The sequence below is a fragment of the Ambystoma mexicanum genome, chromosome 3q (assembly GCF_040938575.1).
Source record: "Ambystoma mexicanum isolate Mex_15411 chromosome 3q, UKY_AmexF1_1, whole genome shotgun sequence".
In the NCBI taxonomy this organism is placed as follows: Eukaryota; Metazoa; Chordata; class Amphibia; order Caudata; family Ambystomatidae; genus Ambystoma; species Ambystoma mexicanum.
Window position 1 is genome coordinate 1,284,583,553 of NC_090926.1, and position 24,780 is coordinate 1,284,608,332.

At 47.0% G+C, this 24,780-nt stretch overlaps 1 protein-coding gene across 3 annotated transcripts in view; it reads left to right on the plus strand.

Annotated features, from left to right (window-relative positions):
* The window catches only part of LOC138447885 (chromobox protein homolog 1-like), a 397,667-nt gene that overhangs the window by 39,877 nt on the left and 333,010 nt on the right, over positions 1 to 24,780 (plus strand). The window contains exon 1 of one of the 3 annotated variants that reach the window (XM_069604371.1): positions 23,289 to 23,457. The exons of the other annotated variants lie outside the window; for them this stretch is intronic. Within the exon in view, the coding sequence (XP_069460472.1) occupies positions 23,291 to 23,457 (167 nt within the window). The 5' untranslated portion in view covers positions 23,289 to 23,290. Of the gene's footprint in view, positions 1 to 23,288; positions 23,458 to 24,780 lie in introns of those variants that run through there. 3 annotated transcript variants of the gene reach the window in all.

Consider the following 24,780-nt stretch of genomic DNA (forward strand, 5'->3'; position numbering starts at 1 on the left):
GCTTAACATTTCCAGTTTGCAGCCTCCAATTTTTCCCCCTAGACCCCCACCCTCACCATCTCCCCCAACTTGATGATGTAGTCCCTTGTCAACTGTGTTAACTCCCTGGGGTGAGACGTGCGCAACCATGGCGCTCTGAAGGTGGCAGCGCCGCCATGCCCTGACCATTTTTCCATTAGATGTTCCAGGTGCTGATCCTAGGTCACATTTGTTGGATCTGGGCCTTAGCACGACCCCTCACTCGCCGTTTGCCCCCTGTGCCGCTTCCTGGCCGGGGACCGGGTTATGGTTCTTTATGCGGTCCCGTTGGGGCAACGGGATCGACGCCTCCACATATGCAACTGCATCTGAGGGGTTTTCGAAGTAAATGCGCCTGGCCCCAATAATGCATCCGTAATTTAGCTGGGAACATGAGGGTGTAAGGAACTTGGCGCAATCTTAACAGTTTCTTGATTGGGTCAAATAATCTTCGTTGTATCTGCATTCCGGCTGCAAAATCAGGATACATATGGATTGTAGCGTCCTCAAAACGAAGAGTGCCCTGTTCCCTTGCTGGTCTCAGGAAATTATCTCTGTCCCGATAATTAAGTATCTTTGCAATGATAGTGCGTGGGGGGGGGGCCCTGGTTTCGGGATTGGGGCCAGCGTGCCATGAGCCTGTTCCACAAGGGAGAACGAGGAGAACTTCTCCGCTTTGAACAGCTTCGTAAGCAGATGTTCTACAAATGGTTCCATTGGCCCCTTGTCCGCGCCGCCTCTGGGACCCCACTATGCGCACATTATTTCATCTTGAGCAAGATTCTAGGTCACCACACTTTCCACAGACTTTCTTCATGTCTGACTGTAGAACAGCTATATCACGGTTGTGCACTCCGACCTTATCCTCCATCTCCACAATCCTATTTTCTGTTTCCTTGATGCGGCCGCTCTCTATTTCCAACTTAGCTTTTAAGGAGCTGATGGTCGCCACTACATCATCCAGTTTACTGTTAACCGAGAAGAAGCCCGCCTGCATTGCTGCCATCAGTTGGTCTTCCCGGGCATCATTTCGATGGTTACTCGAGTCCCCTTTTTGCGCCGGGTTGTCTGGGCTATTTATTTATTATTTATTCACATTTGTTGAGCGCACAGCAGACCGAAGGCATCGTGGCGCTAGTTACAGTGTTGCTTATACTTAGTTACATACAATTCACTTCCGTACGGTTACATTGGACGATCTATTATTTTTTAATTTTTTTTTTACATATATGCGATGAGCAGCAGGAGAGAACATGAGAACAAGGTTAGTTGAAGAGGGCGGTTTTGAGTTTTTTTCGGAAGGAGAAGAGAGATGTTTCAGCTCTGAGGTCAGTGGGCAGAGAGTTCCAAAGCTTCGGTGCGAGGAAGGGGAAGCCTATAGCTCCTGCCTTGGTTCTGTTGATGCGAGGTATCGTTAGTTGATTGGTGTATTGTGATCTTCTCGGTCTCATGGATTGAGATCTACCTATCGTGTCAGATAGGTAGGAGGGAGCTGAGAGGTTGATGCATTTATGTGTGGTTGTGAGAATTTTGAAGGAGATACGGTCCTTGACTGGGAGCCAATGAGCTGTCTTTCTGGCTTGTGTGATGTGTTCTCTTTTCAGTATGCTTAGGGCTGCTCTGAGAGCGTTGTTTTGGGTTGTTTGGAGCCTAGATAGTTTCTTTTTGGAGGTGCCGGCTAGGAGCGCATTACAATAGTTTAGTTTGGCTCCTATAGTTGCTTGGGCGATGGAGAGGCAGTTATGCTTGGTTAGGAATGGTTTTATTGCGTTAATGAGTTTAGTACTCAGTGCTGAGGCCGAGACTATGGCGCTGACTGGTTTGTCCATAGATAGGGTAGCGTCTATGTGAACCCCCAGTGTTTTGACTGAGGATAGGACTGGGATGATACAATTATCTATGTTGAAGTTGGTGTACAGAGGGTTGAGGTTGGAGAGGGTGGATTTCTGGCCTAGAATGAGGATTTCGGTCTTGTCCCCGTTCAAGCAGAGGCCGGTGGTAGCCATTCATACTTGTATGGTAGCGTAGATTTGCTGTAGGGTAGTGGCGTCTTGGTGATAATTCCCTGTCAGGGGAAGAAGAACCTGCGTGTCGTCGGCGTAATTTATGTAAGTGATCCCCAGCGCGTCTAGTTTATCAAAGAGAGGCTTGGTAAAAAGATTATAAAGTGTGGGGGCAGTACAGGAGCCTTATGGCACACCACAGTGGATGATGGAGGGTGCTGCATGTGCTGTGTTAGAGAACACTTTCATAGCTCTACCCTCTAAGAATGATGTTACCCAGGATGCTGCGTCATTTGAGAAGTGTGCAGCGTGCGTAAGGTGACTGGTAAGTGTAGTGTGTTCTACCAAATCAAACGCAGCTGAAAGGTCAAGGAGAAGGAGGAGAGCGGGCTTGCCTTTGTCTAGGATGTTGGTCATTTCATTTTTTAGGTCTAGAAGGGCGGTTTCAGTTCCGTGTCCCTTGCAGAACCCAGATTGTCTTTTCCCGAGGATTGTGTTCGATTCAAGGTATAGTTGAATCTGTTTGTGTGCGGCCTTATCAAGTATTTTCAGGAGGAATGGGACTGCAGTTATGGGTCGGTAGTTGTTAGGGTTAGCAGGGTCCAGCATCGTTTTTTTAAAGAGAGGGCATACCCAGGCCTCTTTGAGGCTGTCTGGGACTATGCCCATTTTGAAGGCTGCATTGATGAAAGCTGTGAGAAGAGGGGCGAGTGGTTCTGCGCAGTCTTTGATGATTTTAGGGGGGCATACATCACCCTTACATAGTGAAAGTTTGAGGTGTCTGAGGATGTCAGTGACCTTGGCTGCAGAGATTTCGGTAAATTCAAATTTCAGCATGTTTCTTACTTTTACATTTGGTTTTGTCTGTGCATGTATGCTTTGCTTAGGTAGGGTATTGAAGTGGTGGGATATCTTATTTTGGAGGAGGTTTATTTTTGCAAGCATGGCTGATTGAATGCCTGTACACCATTACTCGTCTTTGACGATCTCATCAGGGCATGTAGCTGGTACGGTTAGTTCTTTGAAGATATTGAAGAGTTCTTTAGAGTGGGAGTTGGCAGTGGAGATGCGGTGGTTGTAGGCTTCAGATTTAGCAAGGAAGGTGGCGTCTTTGTATTTAGCTAAGCGGGCCTTGCAGGCGTGTTGGTGAACAAATCCATGGGCCCCTTCTTTTTCGCGGCCCCTTTCATCATCCTATCCTCCCCGGCAGCCTTGCCTAAGATCCGAAATCACCCTTGTCGTGCTATCGACTTATATTCCACATCAGACTTATGTGCACTAGGCCCGTATCTGAGACAATTACGTTGTGTGTGTGCCCACTGGGCTGAACATATGAGCCTGTAGGTCGGGATGTTCAGATGTGAGCTCTGGTGTGCATAGGAGCACAATGTTTAATGTACTGCTTTGATGTTATATGCCCCCAGGACAGGCTTCCCGCTTAGATATGGTCTCTGATGTCCACGCCCCGCACCCCCAGGATCAGTACCTGTTTGTATTTGCCGCTGTGGTGGGGCGCCTCTTGCCCAGCTTCGCACAGGCGTCCTCCCCTTGTCTCCACGAGTGGGCCTTGCTTGCCCCTGTATTGCTGTAGGGGGGCAAGCTGTTCTTCCTCTGCCTTGTCTGGCGGAAAACTCCCTGGAGTGACAAGGCCGCTGTGTGGTTCAATTCCAGCAGGCCGTCTGCCCCACGCTCCCAACAATGTGCCTCTTGCATTTCCTAGCCATAGCTAACTGTGTCCAGCGTGCTGCAAACTCCAGGGACTGGTGCGGTGCTTGTGAATTTGGTCAGAGGGAGGGGAGGGGTGTCTGGATCGGACCCCCGATTGTCAGGCTACCTCACCCAAGCCCACAGAGCCACACGCCCAACAAGCGCAGACTGTCCCACGCCGGTCCCGCAGCTCTGCGCCAATCATCAGGATCAGGTAAATATGTTAAACGCAATGTCCGCTGGCTGCCACTGTCTTGATATTGGGAAAATCTTCCTCGAGACCAGCCCTTAGAGCAAAAATTACCCAATTCAGCCTAAAATACAGGTTCTATTGTGCCGAGCAGTGAACTCATGCTAGTGACAAATGACACCTTCAAAAAGTTTTAGTAGTTATTCTAAACAGTGAATTTCAGCAACATTTTGGGAATCAAGTTAGAGAAGATTACAAAGCACAAAACTTAGAGAAATGCAAAATATAGAGAAACATAGAACTTAGAGAAACATAGAGAAACACAGTCTTACGCCCCTTCAATCAGCACTGGGAGACCCTGGTCCTCATAAGCTAGCTGTAACAAGCCCCGCTCAGAGGACAGCGCTACAGGGTGCCGACAGAGCAGCAGATTCCGGACACTTGATCTTGCTCGAACCAAGTCCACAGATCGATCTCCCACCTGAGTCATGTGGGCATGCATTTTTATAATCTCGTGCTGTCAGTCCATGACGCACAGTTCCAGAACTTTCCCTGTGCAAAATATAGGCTTGCTCATGGAAAAACCCAACTCTGTGAATTTCCACTGTGCTCCTTTCTGTGCCCCTCCCTGCTTGGAGCCCATCAGTGCCTTCTCAGAGAAAGAGGATTTGTTTACGAAGCCATGCAGGGCTACCGTTAGAAAGGCAGAATATTCTAAGAGAAGCCGAGATGAATTAACCCCATGTGAGCAAGCTCTAAAAGGCATGCACTCATAGCTTAGTGTTCATAGCGCTTAAGATTGGCTATCTAAGCGCTATATAGGTGCCATAATGTTCCAAACACTCCAATAATGTCTATTAGCTACAGAGCTGGGGCCTTCGCCCTGCCTGTCTACAATGCATAATGTGACCTACCACCCCTACTAGGCCTGCATATTCCTTGTAGCTCACTACTGCGTAATGGAAGTGCTACAACAGACTACTGTCAGCATTTCTGGCACACACTTTGAATAAACTATTGGCTTTCAGCGTCATCTAAAGCCCTGATTGGCAAATTTGCAATTTTGTGTATCACTACAGGCACCCCTCCCCCCGCAGGCCTCCAAACCTCGGAGTCATGTTGTCAGATTCACGAACGGAGAGTGCAGTTCAGTCTGCTGCAGTCTCGGCAACCTCACAGATGGTCCAAGCGTGGCCGCAAAGTCACAGTGTGGGCTGAAAATCCACAGACAAGCGTCACACAATGTCTGCTGTCCTCACATGCAGTTCCTACGCCCAGTCTCAGCACTCAGCAGGATATTTGCAGATTCGGATATCGTCGGGCTGGAGCTTTGCGTTCAGGACATGATCTTTTGCAGTGCTCAACAGCACCCCTGACAGAAATGAATCTTTTCAATTTGATCCTTTCACGGATGAAATGGTGGCTTCTTTCTTTAATAAACTTAAATCTTCCTCTCCTCTAGATTCAATTCCTTTAGATCTTTGTCAATCTTTGCCATTGAGTTCTATTTCTCTTTTCACTGAAGTGTTGCGCTTTTCTTTTTCAATCGGTTCCTTTTCAAAATCTTTAAAACATGCATTGGTCACCCCTCTATTAAAGAAAACTCATCTTGATCCTGCTGAACATTTTAACTATCATCCTATTTCTCTCTTACCAATACTGATTAGGCTCATGGAATTGATTGTTACTCCCCAACTTTCATGCTACCTTGAATCAAACTCTTTCCTTCAGGCTTTCCAGTCAGGTTTAGACCTCTTAGAAGAACAGAATCTGTCATGATCTCTGTTCTCAATGACATGGCCATGCACCGAGACCGAGGTGCGGTCAGAGTTCTTATTTTGCTTGACGTCTTTGCGGCCTTCGCTACGACTGACAAAGCCATCCTGATCAGACACCTGTAAGCCGTTGCTATTGCTGGAATCCTTTGTCTTGGTTTTCTTCTTTCTTATCAGATCGCTCTCAGACAGTACCTATTTCTTATGTTGTCTCCCAAGGCTCTTCCCTTTCCAGTCTTCTTTTTAATGATTATCTCCGTCGCCTAGCGTATTTAATTTCATCTTATGGTCTTCGGTTTTACACTTATGCTTATGACACCCAGCTTATTTTTTGACTTAATGCTCCCGAATCGGACCCTTTGAGTAGATTAAGATCATGTTTGGCTTCAATTGAGGGCTGAATGTCGGACAATTTACCCATGTTAAATGGAGAAAAGACAGAGATTTTGCTGATCAGTCTCCAAGAGTCTGTCTATGAATTCTCAAGTTTTGGCCTGTGTCCTGCAGCCAGTACCTCAGTGAAAGGCCTCGAAATTAACTTACATTCCTCTGCGTCCAGAGAGGCTCATATCGTGGCTGTGTGTAATGCCGGCTTTCTTAAACTTAAATTGTTAAAAAATGTGCTGGCTTTCATCCCCTCACATCTTCGGTCTCAAGTAGTCACTACTTCAATAATGGGCTCTCTTGGCTTCTGTAATGGCATCTATGTAGGACAACCGGAGTTCTTGCTGCACCGCCTTCTGGTGTTGCAGAACTCCACAGTGCGACTTGCCCTAAATGCTCCAAGGCTTTCCTATACCCTACCTCTAGTACGTCAACTTCACTGGCCCAATTAAATGGTACATTGAGTTCAAGACCCTCTGCATTGTCCATCGGGCTGCTCAACACTCTGGCTCCTCCTTTCATAATCATAAACTTTCATGCTACTCGCCATCTAGATAACTACGCTCCTGCTGTCAAACTTTATAGTTGTTCCCAGATGTCTTAATGCCTGTTTTGGGGGAGCGCTCTTTCTCCATTTTGGCCCCCCTGAAATTGTGGAACGCCCGCCCAGCTCAAATTAATTTGCTGATCATCTACAGTTCCGCAAGGCCTTAAAGTCTTTTCCTTTTGTTTTTACTTCTTGATTAAGTGATCTTGAGCAGTCTGCTTTTCTAGCACACAGATGCCTTCGGTCCTTGGATTTGTAATTTACAAATCCACATACATACATACAGACATGCCCAGTACAAAATGCCCAGTAATACATGCCATGCTACAGTAAGAAATGTGCAGACTGGACCTATCAATATCGGCCAGTACCACGTAGGAATACAATACCTCAGTAAAGAAGAATTTCCAGATTGGCCCACCAATGGTGTAGATAGCATAATGAGAGGTCCTGGGTAGTACTGGCCCACAATGGGCCTGTACCACCTAGGAACTCTCATTAATCTACCTTCACATTTGATACCCAGTAAATATTTCCTGTCACAGTAAAGAAACGTGCAGATTGGACCCACCAGTGTAGGCCAGTATGAGTATGCATGCCACAGTTCATATTTGTTCAAACTGGACACACTATGTTTGTGTGTCCAGCCCTCCTCCTTCCCGTAAAAAGAAGCTTGCTGCCCAGCTAGCACAAACACATCCACATTCATCAATAATCATTAATACATCATTCTTCATTCACTCACACTCGCACGCATGCATCATCTTCATTTACACACCATTCTTTATTCACCCACATTCAAATACACGCATCAGCATCCATCATTCATCATTTACACATCATTCTTCACTTATATTCAAACACAGATCAGCATTCATCATTTACACATCATTTATTCTTCAATCATCCACATTCAAACACAGATCAGCATTAATCATTTACACATCATTCATTCTTCAATCATCCAAATTCAAACACAGATCAGCATTCATCATTTACACATCATTCATTCTTCAATCATCCAAATTCAAACACAGATCAGCATTCATCATTTACACATCATTCATTCTTCAATCATCCACGTTCAAACACAGATCAGCATTCATCATTTACACATCATTCATTCTTCAATCATCCAAATTCAAACACAGATCAGCATTCATCATTTACACATCATTCATTCTTCAATCATCCACATTCAAACACAGATCAGCATTCATCATTTACACATCATTCATTCTTCAATCATCCACATTCAAACACAGATCAGCATTAATCATTTACACATCATTCATTCTTCAATCATCCACATTCAAACACAGATCAGCATTCATCATTTACACATCATTCATTCTTCAATCATCCACATTCAAACACAGATCAGCATTCATCATTTACACATCATTCATTCTTCAATCATCCACATTCAAACACAGATCAGCATTCATCATTTACACATCATTCATTCTTCAATCCAAATTCAAACACAGATCAGCATTCATCATTTACACATCATTCATTCTTCAATCATCCACATTCAAACACAGATCAGCATTCATCATTTACACATCATTCATTCTTCAATCATCCACATTCAAACACAGATCAGCATTCATCATTTACACATCATTCATTCTTCAATCATCCAAATTCAAACACAGATCAGCATTCATCATTTACACATCATTCATTCTTCAATCATCCACATTCAAACACAGATCAGCATTCATCATTTACACATCATTCATTCTTCAATCATCCAAATTCAAACACAGATCAGCATTCATCATTTACACATCATTCATTCTTCAATCATCTACATTTATACACAAGCATCAGCATTCATCATTTATACATCATTCATTCTTCAATGATCTGCATTTAAACACAAGCATCAGCATTCATCATTTACACATCATTCATTCTTCATCTACATTTATACACAAGCATCAGCATTCATTATTTGCACAGTCATTTCCACTCACATTCAAACACACCCATCAGTATTCATCATTTGTACAGCATTCAATCTTCATCGACAAGCCCTTGCCCAAACCCATCAAGCACAGTAAGGAATTTTGGAACAATAATGACAGCACCTTCACTCGTGACCCACAGCAGGTCAAAGCCATTGGGCCTCATTACAACCTGTCAGGTTTGGACCACAGTGATTCCGTGACGGCGGTAACAAAGTTTCTGTGTCCGCAAGGTTGTGGAAAGACCGTCCGATTACGTGCTGTCGGTCAGGCGCACCACATGAATGTGGAAACGTTGTTACCACCATCATGAAAAAAGCCACGGAAATGGACATATCGCTGCCACAAGTAGCGCAAAAACCGTGTCTGCCTCCGTCGCCACGGACATGGAACTGGAAATACCATGATCGCCAAAACAGGAAACAGAGAGGCGGCCATCACATAAAGCACAATCCATTGCCATCCAGAGTCAGCACAAGCAGAATCCACACTGTGAGAAGGCAAAAGGGACCACCAGCAGTTCTGCCAGGATTCCAGCTCAGAGGCAGCGCAAACAACGCTTTAGTGAGGCGGAGCTAACTGTTCTGGTGGAGCATATAGTGGAGCATGCAGAGATGCTGTTCAGTGCCGATCAACGGCGCGCCACACAGCAACGGAGGAAGGAAGTGTGGGCGGAAGCAGCACGCAAGTGCACTGCTGTGGGCATGACTGTGAGGAGCGTCAAGGACTGCCACAAGCAGTGGGACGACCTCAGGCTGAGGGTTCGGAACCTGATCTCCACACACCGCCAACACAGCAGTGGGACAGGTGGAGGACCCCCTTCCCCACTGAGGCGGCAAGCATGGGAGGAGCGTTGCAGCAGTGTCCTCCCCCTTGAGGGCATCCATGGGATCGGGAACACCCCCCCCCAAGCAGTGCATGACTGGGCCAAAGGACCCATTAACAACCCCCCCAGCAGTGCATGACTGGGCCAAAGGACCCATTAACATCCCCTCCTCCCGCAAGCAGTGCATGACTGGGCCAAAGAACCCATTAACAACCCCCCCCCAAGCAGTGCATGACTGGGCCAAAGGACCCATTAACAACCCCCCCCCCAAGCAGTGCATGACTGTGCCAAAGGACCCATTAACAACCCCCCCCCCAAGCAGTGCATGACTGGGCCAAAGGACCCATTAACAACCCCCCCCCAAGCAGTGCATGACTGGGCCAAAGGACCCATTAACAACCCCCCCCCCCAAGCAGTGCATGACTGGGCCAAAGGACCCATTAACAACCCCCCCCCAAGCAGTGCATGACTGGGCCAAAGGACCCATTAACAACCCCCCCCCCAAGCAGTGCATGACTGGGCCAAAGGACCCATTAACAACCCCCCCCCAGCAGTGAATGACTGGGCCAAAGGACCTATTAACCTATTAACAACCCCCCCAAGCAGTGCATGACTGGGCCAAAGGACCCATTAACAACACCCCCCCAAGCAGTGCATGACTGGGCCAAAGGACCCATTAACAACCCCCCCCCCCAAGCAGTGCATGACTGGGCCAAAGGACCCATTAACAACCCCCCCCAAGCAGTGCATGACTGGGCCAAAGGACCCATTAACAACCCCCCCCCAATCAGTGCATGACTGGGCCAAAGGACCCATTAACAACCCCCCCCCCAAGCAGTGCATGACTGGCCCAAAGGACCCATTAATAACCCCCCCCACAGGGCAGTGCATGACTGGCCCAAAGGACCCATTAACAACCACCACCCCCCCCAGGCAGTGCATGACTGGCCCAAAGGACCCATTAACAACCCCCCCAAGCAGTGCATGACTGGGCCAAAGGACCCATCATGATCCGTATGGCAACCAATATCACAACAATGCATACCCCCAACAATCAGATGCATGTAACTAACACTATTGAATGATCAACCTGTATGATGCATGTGATGCACCCATCAGCCACCACCACAACACTAATTGCATGTCCTCTGTGTCCCCACAGCCGTATCAAGTGACAGTGATACTGCACAACAGGCTAGGCAATCTGCACTGGCACGTGTCCAAGCCACCGCTCCTGCACAAGAGGATTCTGCCAGCAGTTCGGCATCTCTGCCCCCAGTACCAACTGCAACAAATGTGCCGCCACCAATATCCCCAGCGTCTCCACGCTGCCTGAGTTAACACAGGTGCCACGGGAACCCATCATGCCCACCCAAACCAACACAGAAGGCAGCTGCACTGCAGAGGAGGCGGCCTGTAGTGACAACAGTGCCCCGGCAGAGCACTCTGATACTGGGCCACAGGGGGAGATGCCCACATTTGATGACCTCGGATCCTTCCATCAGCTGGAGTTTAGTCCCACATCACTCCGAAGTCCCATGAGGTCACCCACCCCATCTATGGCAGAGCTTAATTCCCGCATGCAGCGGATGGAGGAGCAGCAGGCTACCCTCACCCAGCTGGTGGAGAGGCAGCTCGAGGAATCTAGGCTGCAGAGGGAGTGCTACAGCACGTCAGTGCGTCGCCTATCAAGGTCCATTGGACGCTTTGCCAGCACTATTGTCACCCTGGCATGCCATGTGCGGGAGGGTAATGACAACACCTCCAGGCTCATAGAGTCCATGTTGATTGGGCAACAGGAAAATATTGCACATATGCAATCTATACCTGATTCTGTGCCATCCAATACCACCACCCCATCCAGCTCCACTACTGCCAGTCCAAGGAGGCGCTCGAGTCGGCTAACGGGGCTCTCGGGCAAGGATTCACAGTCACAGAAGCGCACACGGAAGTGATGGCATGTGTGTGGGGCCCTGCAGGACACACGTGGACTTGAAGGGGGTGAGGGGTGGCTACGTTTGGGTGGTGGGGGAGGTTGTTTCGGGTGTTTGAACATTGGGGCCTGGGTGGGGGTGGGTACGTTTGGATGGTGGGTGGGCACGGGTCTACAGCTTCCCTAACCATTGCACCTCCTTCCCTGTTGTTAATTCATCAATATATCATCATTTGAAATCAAAACATACATGTGTGGACATCTATCATTTCATTTGCAGTACAAAAAATCATTTATTGTCATCACCATGTCCATGCATTGCTGTGAATGTGCTGTGTCTCAAAAGTGAATGCGAATCAGCTCATCCCGTGCTCTTTGGCCATCTAGTGGACCCCCAGGGGGAGGTGGTGCCATCCCATCCCCATCCCCATCCCCATCCCCATCCCCATCTCCATCCCCATCCCCATCCCCATCCCCATCCCCATCTTCTTCATCTGCGTCTGGGGGCATTGGGATGTTCCTGCGCAGGCAGAGATTTTGCATCATGGCACATACAAGCGTGATTTTACCCGTCTTCACTGGGCTGTACAGCAGTGATCCGCCAGATATGCTCAAACAGCGGAACCGGGCCTTCAGCAGTCCGAATGACCTCTCAATCATTCCACGTGTGCGGACATGTGCCCTATTGTACGCCTCTTCATGCCTGTTCCTTGGTCTCCATACAGGTGTCATCATCCATGGCGTGAGTGCATATCCAGCATCACCTACATGGGATGTAGATGGGGGACATATCAGTGTTTGTTGTATCATGTCTTCATCTGATGCTGTGCTATTTTGTATCATTGTTCATTCATGCATGTGTGCCATGCAGTGGTTGGAAGTGTTTATCGGCCATCAGAGTGGATGTAGCCAAATGTATATTGACCTACACATTTACGTGTATGTGTACTCTGCCCTGCGGGTGACATTTGATTGTGAGTATTGCATAGTGCAGTGATGTGCACACATGGCAGAGTCACTCCACTGTAATGAGTTAATGCAGGACGTCTCATTTACAGGCATCATGTGCATTGGGAGGGCAGTGTTCCATTTGTGGGTGGGTGTTCGCGCAAGGTGTATGGGACAGTGACAGTATCGGCTGTGTGTGTCATGTGGCAGGGTGTGTACGGGCACACTGTGTTGACCTGTCATGTCTTCCTATGTGATCCGCTGTGTATTTGGTTGATGGCAGGGGGGTGATGCATGTGTGGTCACAGCGGCACACTCACATTGCTCATTGGCCTGTAGACACACACACACCACTTCAACAGGGTCGGAGCATTGTCAGATGTACTCACCTAATAGCCATGTGTTTTGTCCAGCATAGCGTTCCATGTACCGTGGCAACGTGGAATTCCGCAGTACCATTGAGTCATGGGTTGAGCCTGGGAAACGTGCGCAGCAGTGTGTGATCAGTAGCGTGGCATCACATACCATCTGTACATTCAACGAGTGATACTGTTTCCTATTGCGGAACACCATCTCAATTGCACGTGGTACTTTCAGCTCAATGCGGGTGCAGTCAACTGCACCTATGCAATTTGACATGCCTGCTATGGCATGGAAGGCCAACCTGGTGGCAATGACCTCGGGGAGGGTACGGGGTAGGGCGCAACAGGGCATCCAGTACCTGTACCAGGATTTTTGAAAAACAAGGTTGTGATATGCCGTGCAGCTCACCAACCGTGTGTTGATAGGTGCCAGTGCCAAGGAAATGCAGCACAGACACAACCTTCAGGGGGGGGGTGGCGGTGGGGGTGTCTATGTGGCTCCTGATGTTGTCCTCAATCATGACAGTGATGTACAGGATTGTTGGATGGTCCAGCCGGTATAGTGTGTGGATTTGTCCGGGGGTAAGGTTCCAGGGTGAGGCCCTGATGCATGGTATTGCAGGCTGCCTGCGGGGCTGTGCCGGCTGGACAATGGGGTTTGGTGCAGGGTTGGCTGGTTGGCGCATGCGCCTCCTCCGCCTCAGCCTCCTCCTCTGCACCATTACTGCCATCATGTGCCTGTTGATTGAGTAGGCCCAGGCCAAGTGCTACTAGAGCTGCTGCCTGCATGGTTTTGTGTTGTGTTGGGCTGGGTGTGGCCCTTTTGTAGGCTCCCAGTGTGCTGCTGGGTCCATCTGGGCTGATTTGGTGCACCTGTGCCCTGATTCAGTTCAGCAGGCACTGTTTAACGTTATGTTCGCGTTGGCGGCGGTACCGCCACCGTGATCATGGGTTTAACGCAATTTTTCGGCGGTGTTTCTGTGTCTGCGCTAGTTGTGATGCTCGCGGTGTTTCATATTGCCGGTAACGGAGGGGTTTCCGTGCAGGTGGACTTTACGGGACCCTTGACTCCGTGGTGGCGGTTGGGGGAGGTGCTATTTCTGGGGCCGCGGGTCATGATTGGGCGGACGTGGAAACGGTGCCGGTATGGTTATACCGGCAGCGTTAATTCCGGACCGGAGAACTTGTAATGAGGCCCATTGTCAGAAGCCGTTACTCCTAGCTGTGCATGCTACGCCGCATCATACCTTACTTAGCATTCATCCACAGGGCCATGGACATCATTTCTCTTACATTATCCCAACTAGAGAATACAAACAGCTCTATCTGATACTCCTGGATTAACTAACTAGGAAACTTCAAAGAGTTCAAAATGCAATGGCAAGAGTAGTTCTCAGAATGAAGCGATATGAACATATCACGCCGTCATTACATAGTCTCCACTGGCTACCCATCAAAAAAAGGGTTAATTTAAAAACCTTGTGCATCGCGCATTGTTTATATCACGGAGGGGGACCTTCCTCCTTCGGAAGTACGTTTCACACTACACCCCTTTCAGAGCACTTTAGTCCAGCAGTGCTACACTAGTACTATTGCCCAACTTCAACAAGAAACATCAAGGATGATCCTCTTTTTCAGTTTTGTCTACGAAACCCAAATAAAGTAAGCACTCCTTCTTGTCTATAAACTTTCCTTAATTTAAGTACAGATTCAACAGTGGCCGTCTCTCCTTTCTCTTTCTCTTCCAAACCTTATCCCCGCTTCACCATTCCATCTCCTTGAGCATAATCATTTGAATCACCCATGACTACAGTAATTGAACATTCCATAACTGCTTTACATAACTTCCAATGCAACACATTACCATCTGTGGTAAATTGATTTGATTCATGTAGCCTCTGCTGCAAGACAATGGTCTGCACCTTTAACTCAGCAAAATATACAACCAAGGAGATCACCAGAGGGTACACAGATGATAGCCACCTGAGCACTAGCCTTCCGCTTTTATGGTTTAAAAAGTGGACAGATCCTCCACTTACAACCCCCCAACCCCTGAGAGGTGGACGACCAGACCCTTACTGAGAGAATATGAGGCAGAAACGCCTGTAAAATAAAGTGTGCCGGCCCGACGGTGGAGGAGATACCCTTTGTTAAAGTTCCAATGGGTAGTGTGAGGGGTCAGAAATGTGAGGACAACTTTGTGAAGATTTATGAAAAGATGCCATTTTATCAACTCAAAAGGTTGGATAAACGCCTCACTAGCCCTACCCTGAGGAGGATTTCCATGTCTAAAATAAACTAAAGGATTTAACCTAACAAATGTTTTCTGTACCTCACACTTGTATATACAACAACTCAACAAGGTAATATATGGCAGTTCAAAACCAACAAATATAACTGTTAAGTTCACATCATGATAACGGTCTCCCCTTATACCCTGGGTGAATTCCCCTTCCCCAGTTTCAAGCAGGATTCTGTTCAACAGTTCTAAAAATGGATAAGGAAATCCTGTCTTGTAACTGTCACAAGTTTCTCCCCTTCTCACCTGTTTTTCCTTTCTTGTGACGTTCTTGGACGTAGCTTCCTTCGTTCTTACTGTCTGGGATTTGTATAACCCTGGACGCCGGTCTTCGGAGTCCAGTATGAAGTTATAGCCTTCCAAACTGAAGCGTTCAGTCTCCGGGCGAGGAACTAGGAAGCGGATGAGTCGGCTCGAAAGGAGACAGAGCACCGACTCCGAGCACGAGGAATTTCTAGGAGAATGGCCACGAGAATAAGGTAAGGGGAAAGGAATGAATGAATACCAGGAAGGATGAAAGGAAACAAGATATCACGGAGAGCGAAGCAAACTTCGGAAACGCACGTCTAGCTACACCAAGCAGTAGCGTGGAGATGCGCGGCGCTGCAGAGGCGTGGGCTTTTTCGAGGAAGCTGATTGTAGCATGAAGAGCCTGGTGTACAGCGTTCTGGAAGTGTCGGCCATGTTGGAAGAACTGCAGAGTTTACACTGCGGTGCATCATGGACCATGAAGTCCAAAATGGGCGGATTCGGCGGATCATGGCAGCATGCCTCCTCCTAAGCCCGGCACCTCCGGGTTTGCCTGGGTGGATCCGATGATATCTTTGTAACAGACGAGGGGCATTCATGTTTGAAACTGGTTCCCAGGTGCGTTCAATGGGAGGGTATCCTTTACATTCAACTAGATACTGGAGTTGGCCGCGTCTGTATCTGGAATCACATATCCTGGAGACCTCGAATTCAAGCTGGAGGGGGTCTAGGAGCAATTCGGGTGGATTGCACAAATGGTTTTAGCAAGGAAGTGTGGAAGACCGGGTGAATCCTTTTCCAAGAATCCGGAAGCTGGAGTTAGTAGGCTACTGGATTAATGATTTCTTTTATGGAGAAGGGTCCATAATACTTGGGAGCCAATTTATTTGGTCGTAGGTGTCGAGGAAGACGTTTCGAGGACAGCCAGACCTTATCTCCGACCGCATAAGGGGGCTTGGTCTTCTTTTGGTGTCTGCATAACTTTTGACATCTTTCCTGGCCTTTTCCAGTCGTTCCTTGGCTTCTTTTTGGACATTGATTAACGTTTCAGTCCAGGAATCAACCGCAGGGACTGAGGTTGGATGAGGCAGGATAGATGGGAGAACCGAAGGATGAAATCCCTGGCTGCAGAAGAATGGGCTGGTTTTGATGGCTGAATGATCTGAGTTGTTGTAAGCGAAACTCAGCTACAGGAATTAGAAGAGACCAATCATCCTGGACTTGTGGAGAAACAGCAAAGATACTACTCTAGGGTCTGGTTGACTCGTTCTGTTGCTCCATTGGTTTGCGGGTGATATCCTGATGAGAATGCACACTGAATTCCCAATACTTGACATAGTTGTTTCCGAATTTGGGATATGTATTGGGGCCCTCTGTCAGAGATGATTTTGGAAGGCAGTCCATGAAGTCTGAATATGTGTTCCAGGAAAATTCCAGCCAGTTCAGATGAAGATGGTAGCTTGAACAAGGGTGTAAAGTGAGCCATGTGTGTAAACAGATCGATAGTAACCATTATGGTCGTGTATCCTCTGGATGGGGGTAATTCCACAATAAAATCTGTGGCGATGATTTCCCATGGTCGTGTTGGCATTGCTGGTTGGTGTAAAAGGCCTGCTGGTCTTCTGTTGTCATGTTTGTTTTGGTTACAGACTGCACAAGTCCTTACATCGTCTTTCACCCGTGGCCACCAGAACTGTCTCTGTTAAAGATGAAGGGTGGTGGTGATGCCTCGATGTCCTGAATGGAGGGTATCGTGACATAGCCTGGTGATTTTATGTCTGAGTTCCTGTGTGGGTACTGCCAGCCGGTTTTCTTTGAAAATATATCCGTCTTTCAGCTGGAGGTTCCTAAGATTGTTCCTTTCGTATTCCTACCAGAGATCAGAAAAAGGTGTCTTAGCACAAATGTCCTCCAGGAGAGAAATAGCTTGAGCTACAATTACAGAGTCAGGAAACATCTTGGGAAAGGAGCATGCTTCGAGAGGCTCATAGTCAGGACGTCTGGACTAGGCATTGGCTATGATGTTATGTGTTCCAGGAAGGTGAAGAATTTGAAACTGGTACTGGGCAAAAACGGCTGTTTCTGCACTCCAGGGATTGTAACACTTGTAAGTTCTGATGGTCCGTACGAACTTGAACTGGGTGCTTGGCTCCCAAAAGGAGATGACGCCAGTCAGTGAAGGCTTGTCGGATGGCTAGCAACTCCTTCTCCAGGACGGAATAATGGGTTTCACTGGGAGTCAAGGTACAGGATAGATAGGTAATGGGATGTTCCATCTTGTCATCTAGTTCTTGTTTCAAGACTGCTCCGATGGCGTAGTCGGATGCATCAGTCTCAACTAGGAAGGGTCGGTCTATATCCAGTTGAGCTAGGATGGAAGCTCGAGTGAATTCCAGTTTCAATCGTTGAAAGGCCGACTCCTGAGCTGAGGCCCACTGAAACGGATTGTCTTTCTTTAGGAGTGTTACAATAGGGTGTACAATGTCAGAAAACGCGGGTATGAATTTCCTGTAAAAGTTAGCAAGCCCCAGGAAGGATTGAATGGGTTTTACAGAAGTAGGAACAGGCCAAGACAGGATGGAATCAACCTTGGAAGGATCCATTCCGATACCTTTGGAGCTAAGAACAAACCCAAGGTAGTGAACGGTTGACACATGGAAGAGAAATTTTTCAGGTTTAGCCAGGAGCTTATGTTCACGTGAACGTTGTAGAACTGCCTTGATGTGCTCCTGGTGGTTCCGAGGTTCCTTGGAGTAGATCAGTATATCGTCTAGGTATACAATGACGAAAAGGAATAACATGTCAGAAAAGCGCTGAAATACTGCTGGGGCATTGGCGAGACCAAAGGGCATTACCAGATACTCAAAATGGCCAGAGGGAGTTCTGAAGAGCGCACATTTTCCCCATTGAGCCCAATAGGGAATGGGGCATTCCCGAATGGGCTCAATGGGGAATGGGGACTTCCAAGTCCGCCCAACTCGTGATCCCGCGCTATTAGCACCGGGGGCTATGGCGGTCGCGCTAATAGCCCCCGTGCTAATAGCGTTAGTGTTACCGCCGAGGTTGTGATCAGGCCCATTGTCTGGGTCCCGTGGGGCTCCCCAGACCAAAGATAAGTACGGGGAAATGCACGGTGATTGCTTACATTGTTGGGAGTGATTTACAGCGGGTCGCATTTCGTCTGGGAAGTCGCGAGGGGCTCCCAGACATAAGATAAGTAGCGGCGAATGTTTTTGGAATGTTGTGCTGAGAAAACAGTGTATGCGCTCATGTACTGCTGCTGCGTTGGGACATCCAGGGTGTTCACTCATTTACGGTTATGCTGGGCAAACCCAGTGTGTATCAAGCAATAGTGAATCTGCATCTTTAATGGGTATTTATGAGTAATGAACTATTTACTTACAAAAGACTCAATATGATATATGGACATTACGTTGACCAAGTTCACCAAATCTTCACTGGTGCAGTGAACTAGTGTAGGAGGGAAATCATTTATGTTATATGTTGCTTTGCTGCCCGAAGGGCCATGTGTCTTGTTTATTATGATGGGAATTTTTCCTAATGTTTGTTTTCATCATGTTGCTTGCTTATGTGTTTTCTTGTGAACCAACAGGGTTAGTACACGTATTAAGGTGTACTAGGTAGGAAGTCAGGTTATATACGTGGACAGTGTTACATGCTGGACAGAGTAGGGTTCTTTCCTGGTGTTTCCCCTGTCCCATCCAAAGTAGGAGTTCCTTACCCTTTTTCCGGTGTTCCTAAATTCCCCATCCTATCCACAACCTCTCCCTAACCCCTCTTCCACCCATTGGCTGCCATGTGGCGACCTGTTTTATGCCAACCACGGTGGGAGGGTCGAGTTCATTCGGCTTCCGTGGTTCGGGGGAGAGTGTCGATCTCTCTTCCTTTCCTTTAAAGTGTGATTGTGACATAATAAGCCACCCCCAGATTGGGATACTCACAACCACCCAAGCCAAATGGAAACGACACCTCACACCTCCACCTTTAGCCGACGTGCTAAAGGCACTTCAAGATATCCAAATGGAATTAGCGCATGCTCGGCAGGAAACTACCACTTTGAAAGCACAAGTACAAGGATTGGTGGCCCAAGGTACCCCTTTAGAGGGCACTAGTACAGCCAATACTGGGAGCGTTTCCACTAGTAGAAATCCCACTGTCATTGTGCAACCTCCTAGTAACGTACCCCTGGCAGCACCAGAGCGTTTTTCAGGGGATCCTAGAAAATATATGACCTTTCTTACCCAATGTAGACTTCATTTTTTGTGCAAGCCTGTGGCATTTGAAACTATCCAAGCCAGAACCGCCTTTGTAATATCATATTTAACAGGCGATGCCACAGCATGGGCGATGCCTCTGGTACAGAAAGATGATCCTTTGTTATATAATTGGGATAATTTCTTATCAGAGTTTGGCAGACTGTTTGATAGACGGGAAGTCTCACTGGCACAAGACAAAGAGTTATTAGGTTTAAGACAGGGGTCACGAGATCTGGTAACATATGTGACACAGTTTAATAGACTAGTGATTGAAACAGAATGGCCAGTGGCAAAACAGACGGCATTGTTTTACCAAGGGTTACGGGAAGAACTAAAAGATGCAATTGCGCAGTTACGGCCATGATAGATCTGGCCCTTGGGCTGGATCACCGGATGAATGAGAGAAAAGGAGATAAAAAGAAACCAGAAACTGTCCCATATGTGAGATTAGATAGGATTAAGGGAGGAAGGAGTAGTGAGGTCGAACCAATGCAGATTGGTAGTGTGAGAGGACCATTATCAGAGGCAGAAAAAGAACAGAGGAAGCTTAACAAATTGTGTTTGTACTGTGGACAGGCAGGCCATTTTATACGCACTTGTCCTCCCCAGAGGAGTATAGAAGGGGAACGGAGCATAAAAGAAGCGGGAAAACAAGTGGGCCGACCTTAGGGGGAACTCAGGTGACAGGGCCGAAGTAATTAAAGTTCCCTAAATTGGTGGCAAATACAGGTGGGAGTAAGACATCTCATTTGTATATATTAGTGACGTTATGTTGGCAATATCCAAGCAGACAGTACTGGCTATGATAGACTCAGGGGCCACAGGTAATTTTGTGGACATTACATTGGCCAAACAATTGGGCCTTCCTTTACAAGACAAACAAAGAGTGGAAGGGATGCAGTCGGTGGATGGGTCTCCTTTAGTGTCAGGGCCTATAAGACAACAAACACAAAAGTTGCGGATGACATTTATATCAGGTCACAATGAAGACATTACTGTTGATTTGATAGCCGCACCACGGTTTGGTTTGATTTTGGGAATGCCTTGGTTAGTGCAACACAATCCAAGGATTGATTGGGAAAAACGGACAGTAGAATTTGATGAACAGAGGTGTAAAGAACACATGTAACCAGAAGTGGGACCCACGGCGTGGTTAGTTAAACAGGAAAGCAGAGAGCAATTGGTGGGAGCCGTGGAAGCAGAACTTCCCCTGCAATACCAAGAGTTCCCCAAGGTATTTGACAAAAGAGGGGCAGAACAATTACCTCCCCATCAACCTTATGATTGTGTCATTGAATTGGAGGAGGGAGCAAAGCTACCGTGCAGTAGAATCTATGCCCTTATAGAGACAGAAAATAAACACTTAAGAGAGTATTTGGATGAAATGTTAGAGAAGGGGTTCATTAGACATTCCACGTCCCCGGTCTCTTCTCCTTTGTTTTTTGTTCCATTGAACAAGTTAACCATTAATAATAGGTTTCCATTGCCTCTAATTTCAGTGTTACTGGATCAGGTGCGGGTGGCAAAAATTTACACTAAATTGGATTTAAGAGGATCATACCACTTGATAAGAGTAAAAGAGGGGGATGAGTGGAAAACGGCATTTCGGACAAAATTTGGACTGTTCGAATACTTGGTTATGCCGTTTGGATTATGCAATGCTCCTGCGGCATTTCAATTCTTTATGCAAGAAGTGTTGAGGGACTTTATTGATGTATTTGTTATAGTGTACATTGATGATATTTTGATTTATTCAGCTTCAGAGGAACAGCATGTTCAACATGTGAGGGCAGAGCTTCAGAGGCTGCAGGAGTATCAGCTTTGTGTAAAACTGGAGAAATGTGCTTTTCACACTAGGCAAGTGGAATTTCTGGGGTTCATACTAACTCCAGAGGGTGTAGTGATGGATGCCAAGAAGGTACAGGCTGTGACAGATTGGCCCTCACCACAATGCATCAAGGACATACAATCATTTTTAGGATTTGCAAATTTCTATCTGCGTTTTATTAGTAATTTCTCAGCACTAGTAACGCTGATTACTCGACTTCTCAAGAAAGCAACACCATTCATTTGGGGTCCTGATGCAGAAAGGGCTTTTCAGGAATGAAAGATCGCTTTTACCACTGCACCTGTGTTGAAACACCCAGACACAAGTGAAGCTTTTCAAGTAGAGACTGATGCTAGTAATCTGGCGATAGGGGCGATTTTGTCACAGAAGGATAAGGAGGAAGGAGGGGGTATGGCACCCAGTGGCCTTCTATTCTAGAAAACTATCAGGGTGTGAACAGAATTATTCTATCACGGACAAGGAATTGCTGGCTATCCGATCAGCCTTTTTAGAATGGAGGCATTACCTATTGGAGGCTAAGCATCAGGTGGTGGTGGTAACGGATCACAAGAACTTGCAATACTTTAAGACTGCTCATAAACTTAGTCCCAGGCAATTACGCTGGTCTCAATACTTTAATGAATTCAATTTTGTGGTAACATTCAGACCAGGAAAGAATAATGCAAGGCAGACGCATTGTCTAGGCAGCAAAATTTGGAGAGTGTGGTGAGTGAAGTAAGAGCAATTATTCCTCCAGAAAAAGTCATTGGAGCTATTACAAAAAATGTAATTGATGAAGTCAAGAAGGCTCGTCCCCCCCGGCAAATCCATAAGTGGCAGGCCAGTCATCCGGCAAGGAAGGTGAGGCAGGGGTTGCCGTACCATCAAGATCGATTGTTTTTACCTACTAAGGAAATACAGGGTAAAGCCCTATATTGATGCCATAATTCTCCATTAGCGCGACACGCTGGTCAAAGGAAAATGCAAACCATGTTGGAAAAATACTTTTGGTGGCCTACTTTGAGGCAGGATGTGGGCACATATTTATTACAATGTGAAAATTGCATGAGGAATAAAGCAGATCATGTAAAAAAGAGAGGGTTATTACAACCATTACCCACACCTGAGAAAGTATGGACACACATATCAATGGATTTTATTACAGACCTCCCACCTGATAAGCAGTTTGACACCATTTGGGTAGTGGTGGATTTTCTGTCCAAGCAAGCTCATTTCATTCCTTGTGAAGGAACACCTGTGGCAGGCAAGTTAGCGGAGTTGTTCCTTCAACATGTGGTTAGATTACATGGGTTGCCCAAGAGTATTGTCTCGGACAGAGGACCACAGTTTACATCAAAGTTTTGGCGAGCTTTCTATAGCATGTTGGGAATCAACTGTGCCTTATCTACCAGTTACCACCCCCAAACCGATGGGCAGACAGAACGTGTAAATCAAACACTCGAACAATACTTGCAGGCCTATTTAGGGGATGGCCGAGAATCTTGGGTGCAGGCATTATGGTTGGCAGAGTATACTTATAACAACACGCTGCACACTTCCTTGGGTATGTCCCCCAATGAATGTTTATTTGGACATGAGCAAAACATGATACCAGAACATTTACCTGAAGTAGAGAATGTACCAGTTTTACAAGGACGTAAAAAGTTGCTTCTTAAGATCAGACAGAAAGCGTGCATGCATTTGGAACAGGCTAAGGAAACCTATAAAAGACACGCTGACAAACACAGACAGGAGAGTCCTCGCTATAAGGCAGGAGACAGAGCTTGGTTATCAACCAAGAATCTATCTATAGTAGGATCTCATAAATGTATGCCTAGATTTATTGGACCTTATGAAATCGTTACATGTGTGTCATCTACAGCTATGAAATTGCGTTTGCCAAAGACTCTACCTATACACCCGGTGTCCCATGTGTCTTTGCTTAAACCTGCAGCTCCTGGAACGACGATGAAAAAACCTCCAGCCATAGTGAGAGAAGGACAAACGAAATATGAAGTAAAGCGCATTGTGGATTCCAGAAGAAGATCTCAACAATTATGGTATTTGGTGCAATGGAAAGGTTACGGGCCTGAGGATTGTTCTTGGGAACCAGCACGAGATGTCCATGCTCCCAGGTTGGTTAAACAATTTCATGTACGACATCTGGGTAAACCAGGTCCTGGGAGGAGCCCTGGAAGGGGAGGTAATGTCAGGACTCAGGGCTGGCAAAGACGAGGAGTGTTTAGATATGCCTCTTAAGCTGGGAAGGTCTAGAAACTACAATTCCCAGCATTCTCTGGGTCTGCGTGTAGTTCAACACACGCGCGCTTGGCCAGCTGTCTGAGATTAAGGACAGCATATTAACTGGTAACGGCAGCGTGATTCAGCGTGGAGGCAGGCAGGCCGAGTGTGGAGAGGAGCGATGGAGAGCAGGACTACATGAACTACGGACGGCCGCATTTCGGAAGGAGCAGGAGAGTGCAGATAAGGATCACGGCTTTACGGTCATTGTCTGGGAAGTCCCGTGGGGCTCCCCAGACCAAAGATAAGTACGGGGAAATGCACGGTGATTGCTTACATTGTTGGGAGTGTTTTACAGTGGGACGCATTTCGTCTGGGAAGTCCCGAGGGGCTCCCAGACATAAGATAAGTAGCGGCAAATGTTTTTGGAATGTTGTGCTGAGAAAACACAGTGTATGCGCTCATGCACTGCTGCGTTGGGACATCCAGGGTGTTCACTCATTTACGGTTGTGTTGGGCAAACCCAGAGTGTATCAAGCAATAGTGAATCTGCATCTTTAATGGGTGTTTATGAGTAATGAACTATTTACTGACAAAAGACTCAATATGATATATGGACATTACGTTTACCAAGTTCACCAAATCTTCACTGGTGCAGTAAACTAGTGTAGGAGGGAAATCATTTATGTTATATGTTGCTTTGCTGCCCAAAGGGCCATGCGTCTTGTTTATCATGATGGGAAGATTTCCTAATGTTTGTTTTCATCATGTTGCTTGCTTATGTGTTTTCTTGTGAACCAACAGGGGTTAGTACACGTATTAAGGTGTACTAGGTAGGAAGTCAGGTTATATACGTAGACAGTGTTACATGCTGGACAGAGTAGGGTTCTTTCCTGGTGTTTCCCCTGTCCCATCCAAAGTAGGAGTTCCTTACCCTTTTTCCGGTGTTCCTAAATTCCCCATCCTATCCACAACCTCTCCCTAACCCCTCTTCCCCCCATTGCCTGCCACAACCTGTTTTATTTATCAGGCGTCTGTGCCAACCCCGTGGTTCGGGGGAGAGTGTTGATCTCTCTTCCTTTCCTTTAAAGTGTGATTGTGACAAGACAGTTACTGATGATTGCTGAGGTTCCTGGGTTTCTTCTGGGGGACTTGGCAGTGTGTCAAGAGATAAACACTGGGACATGCAATGTTCTGAACCGAGAAACAAGGATCCT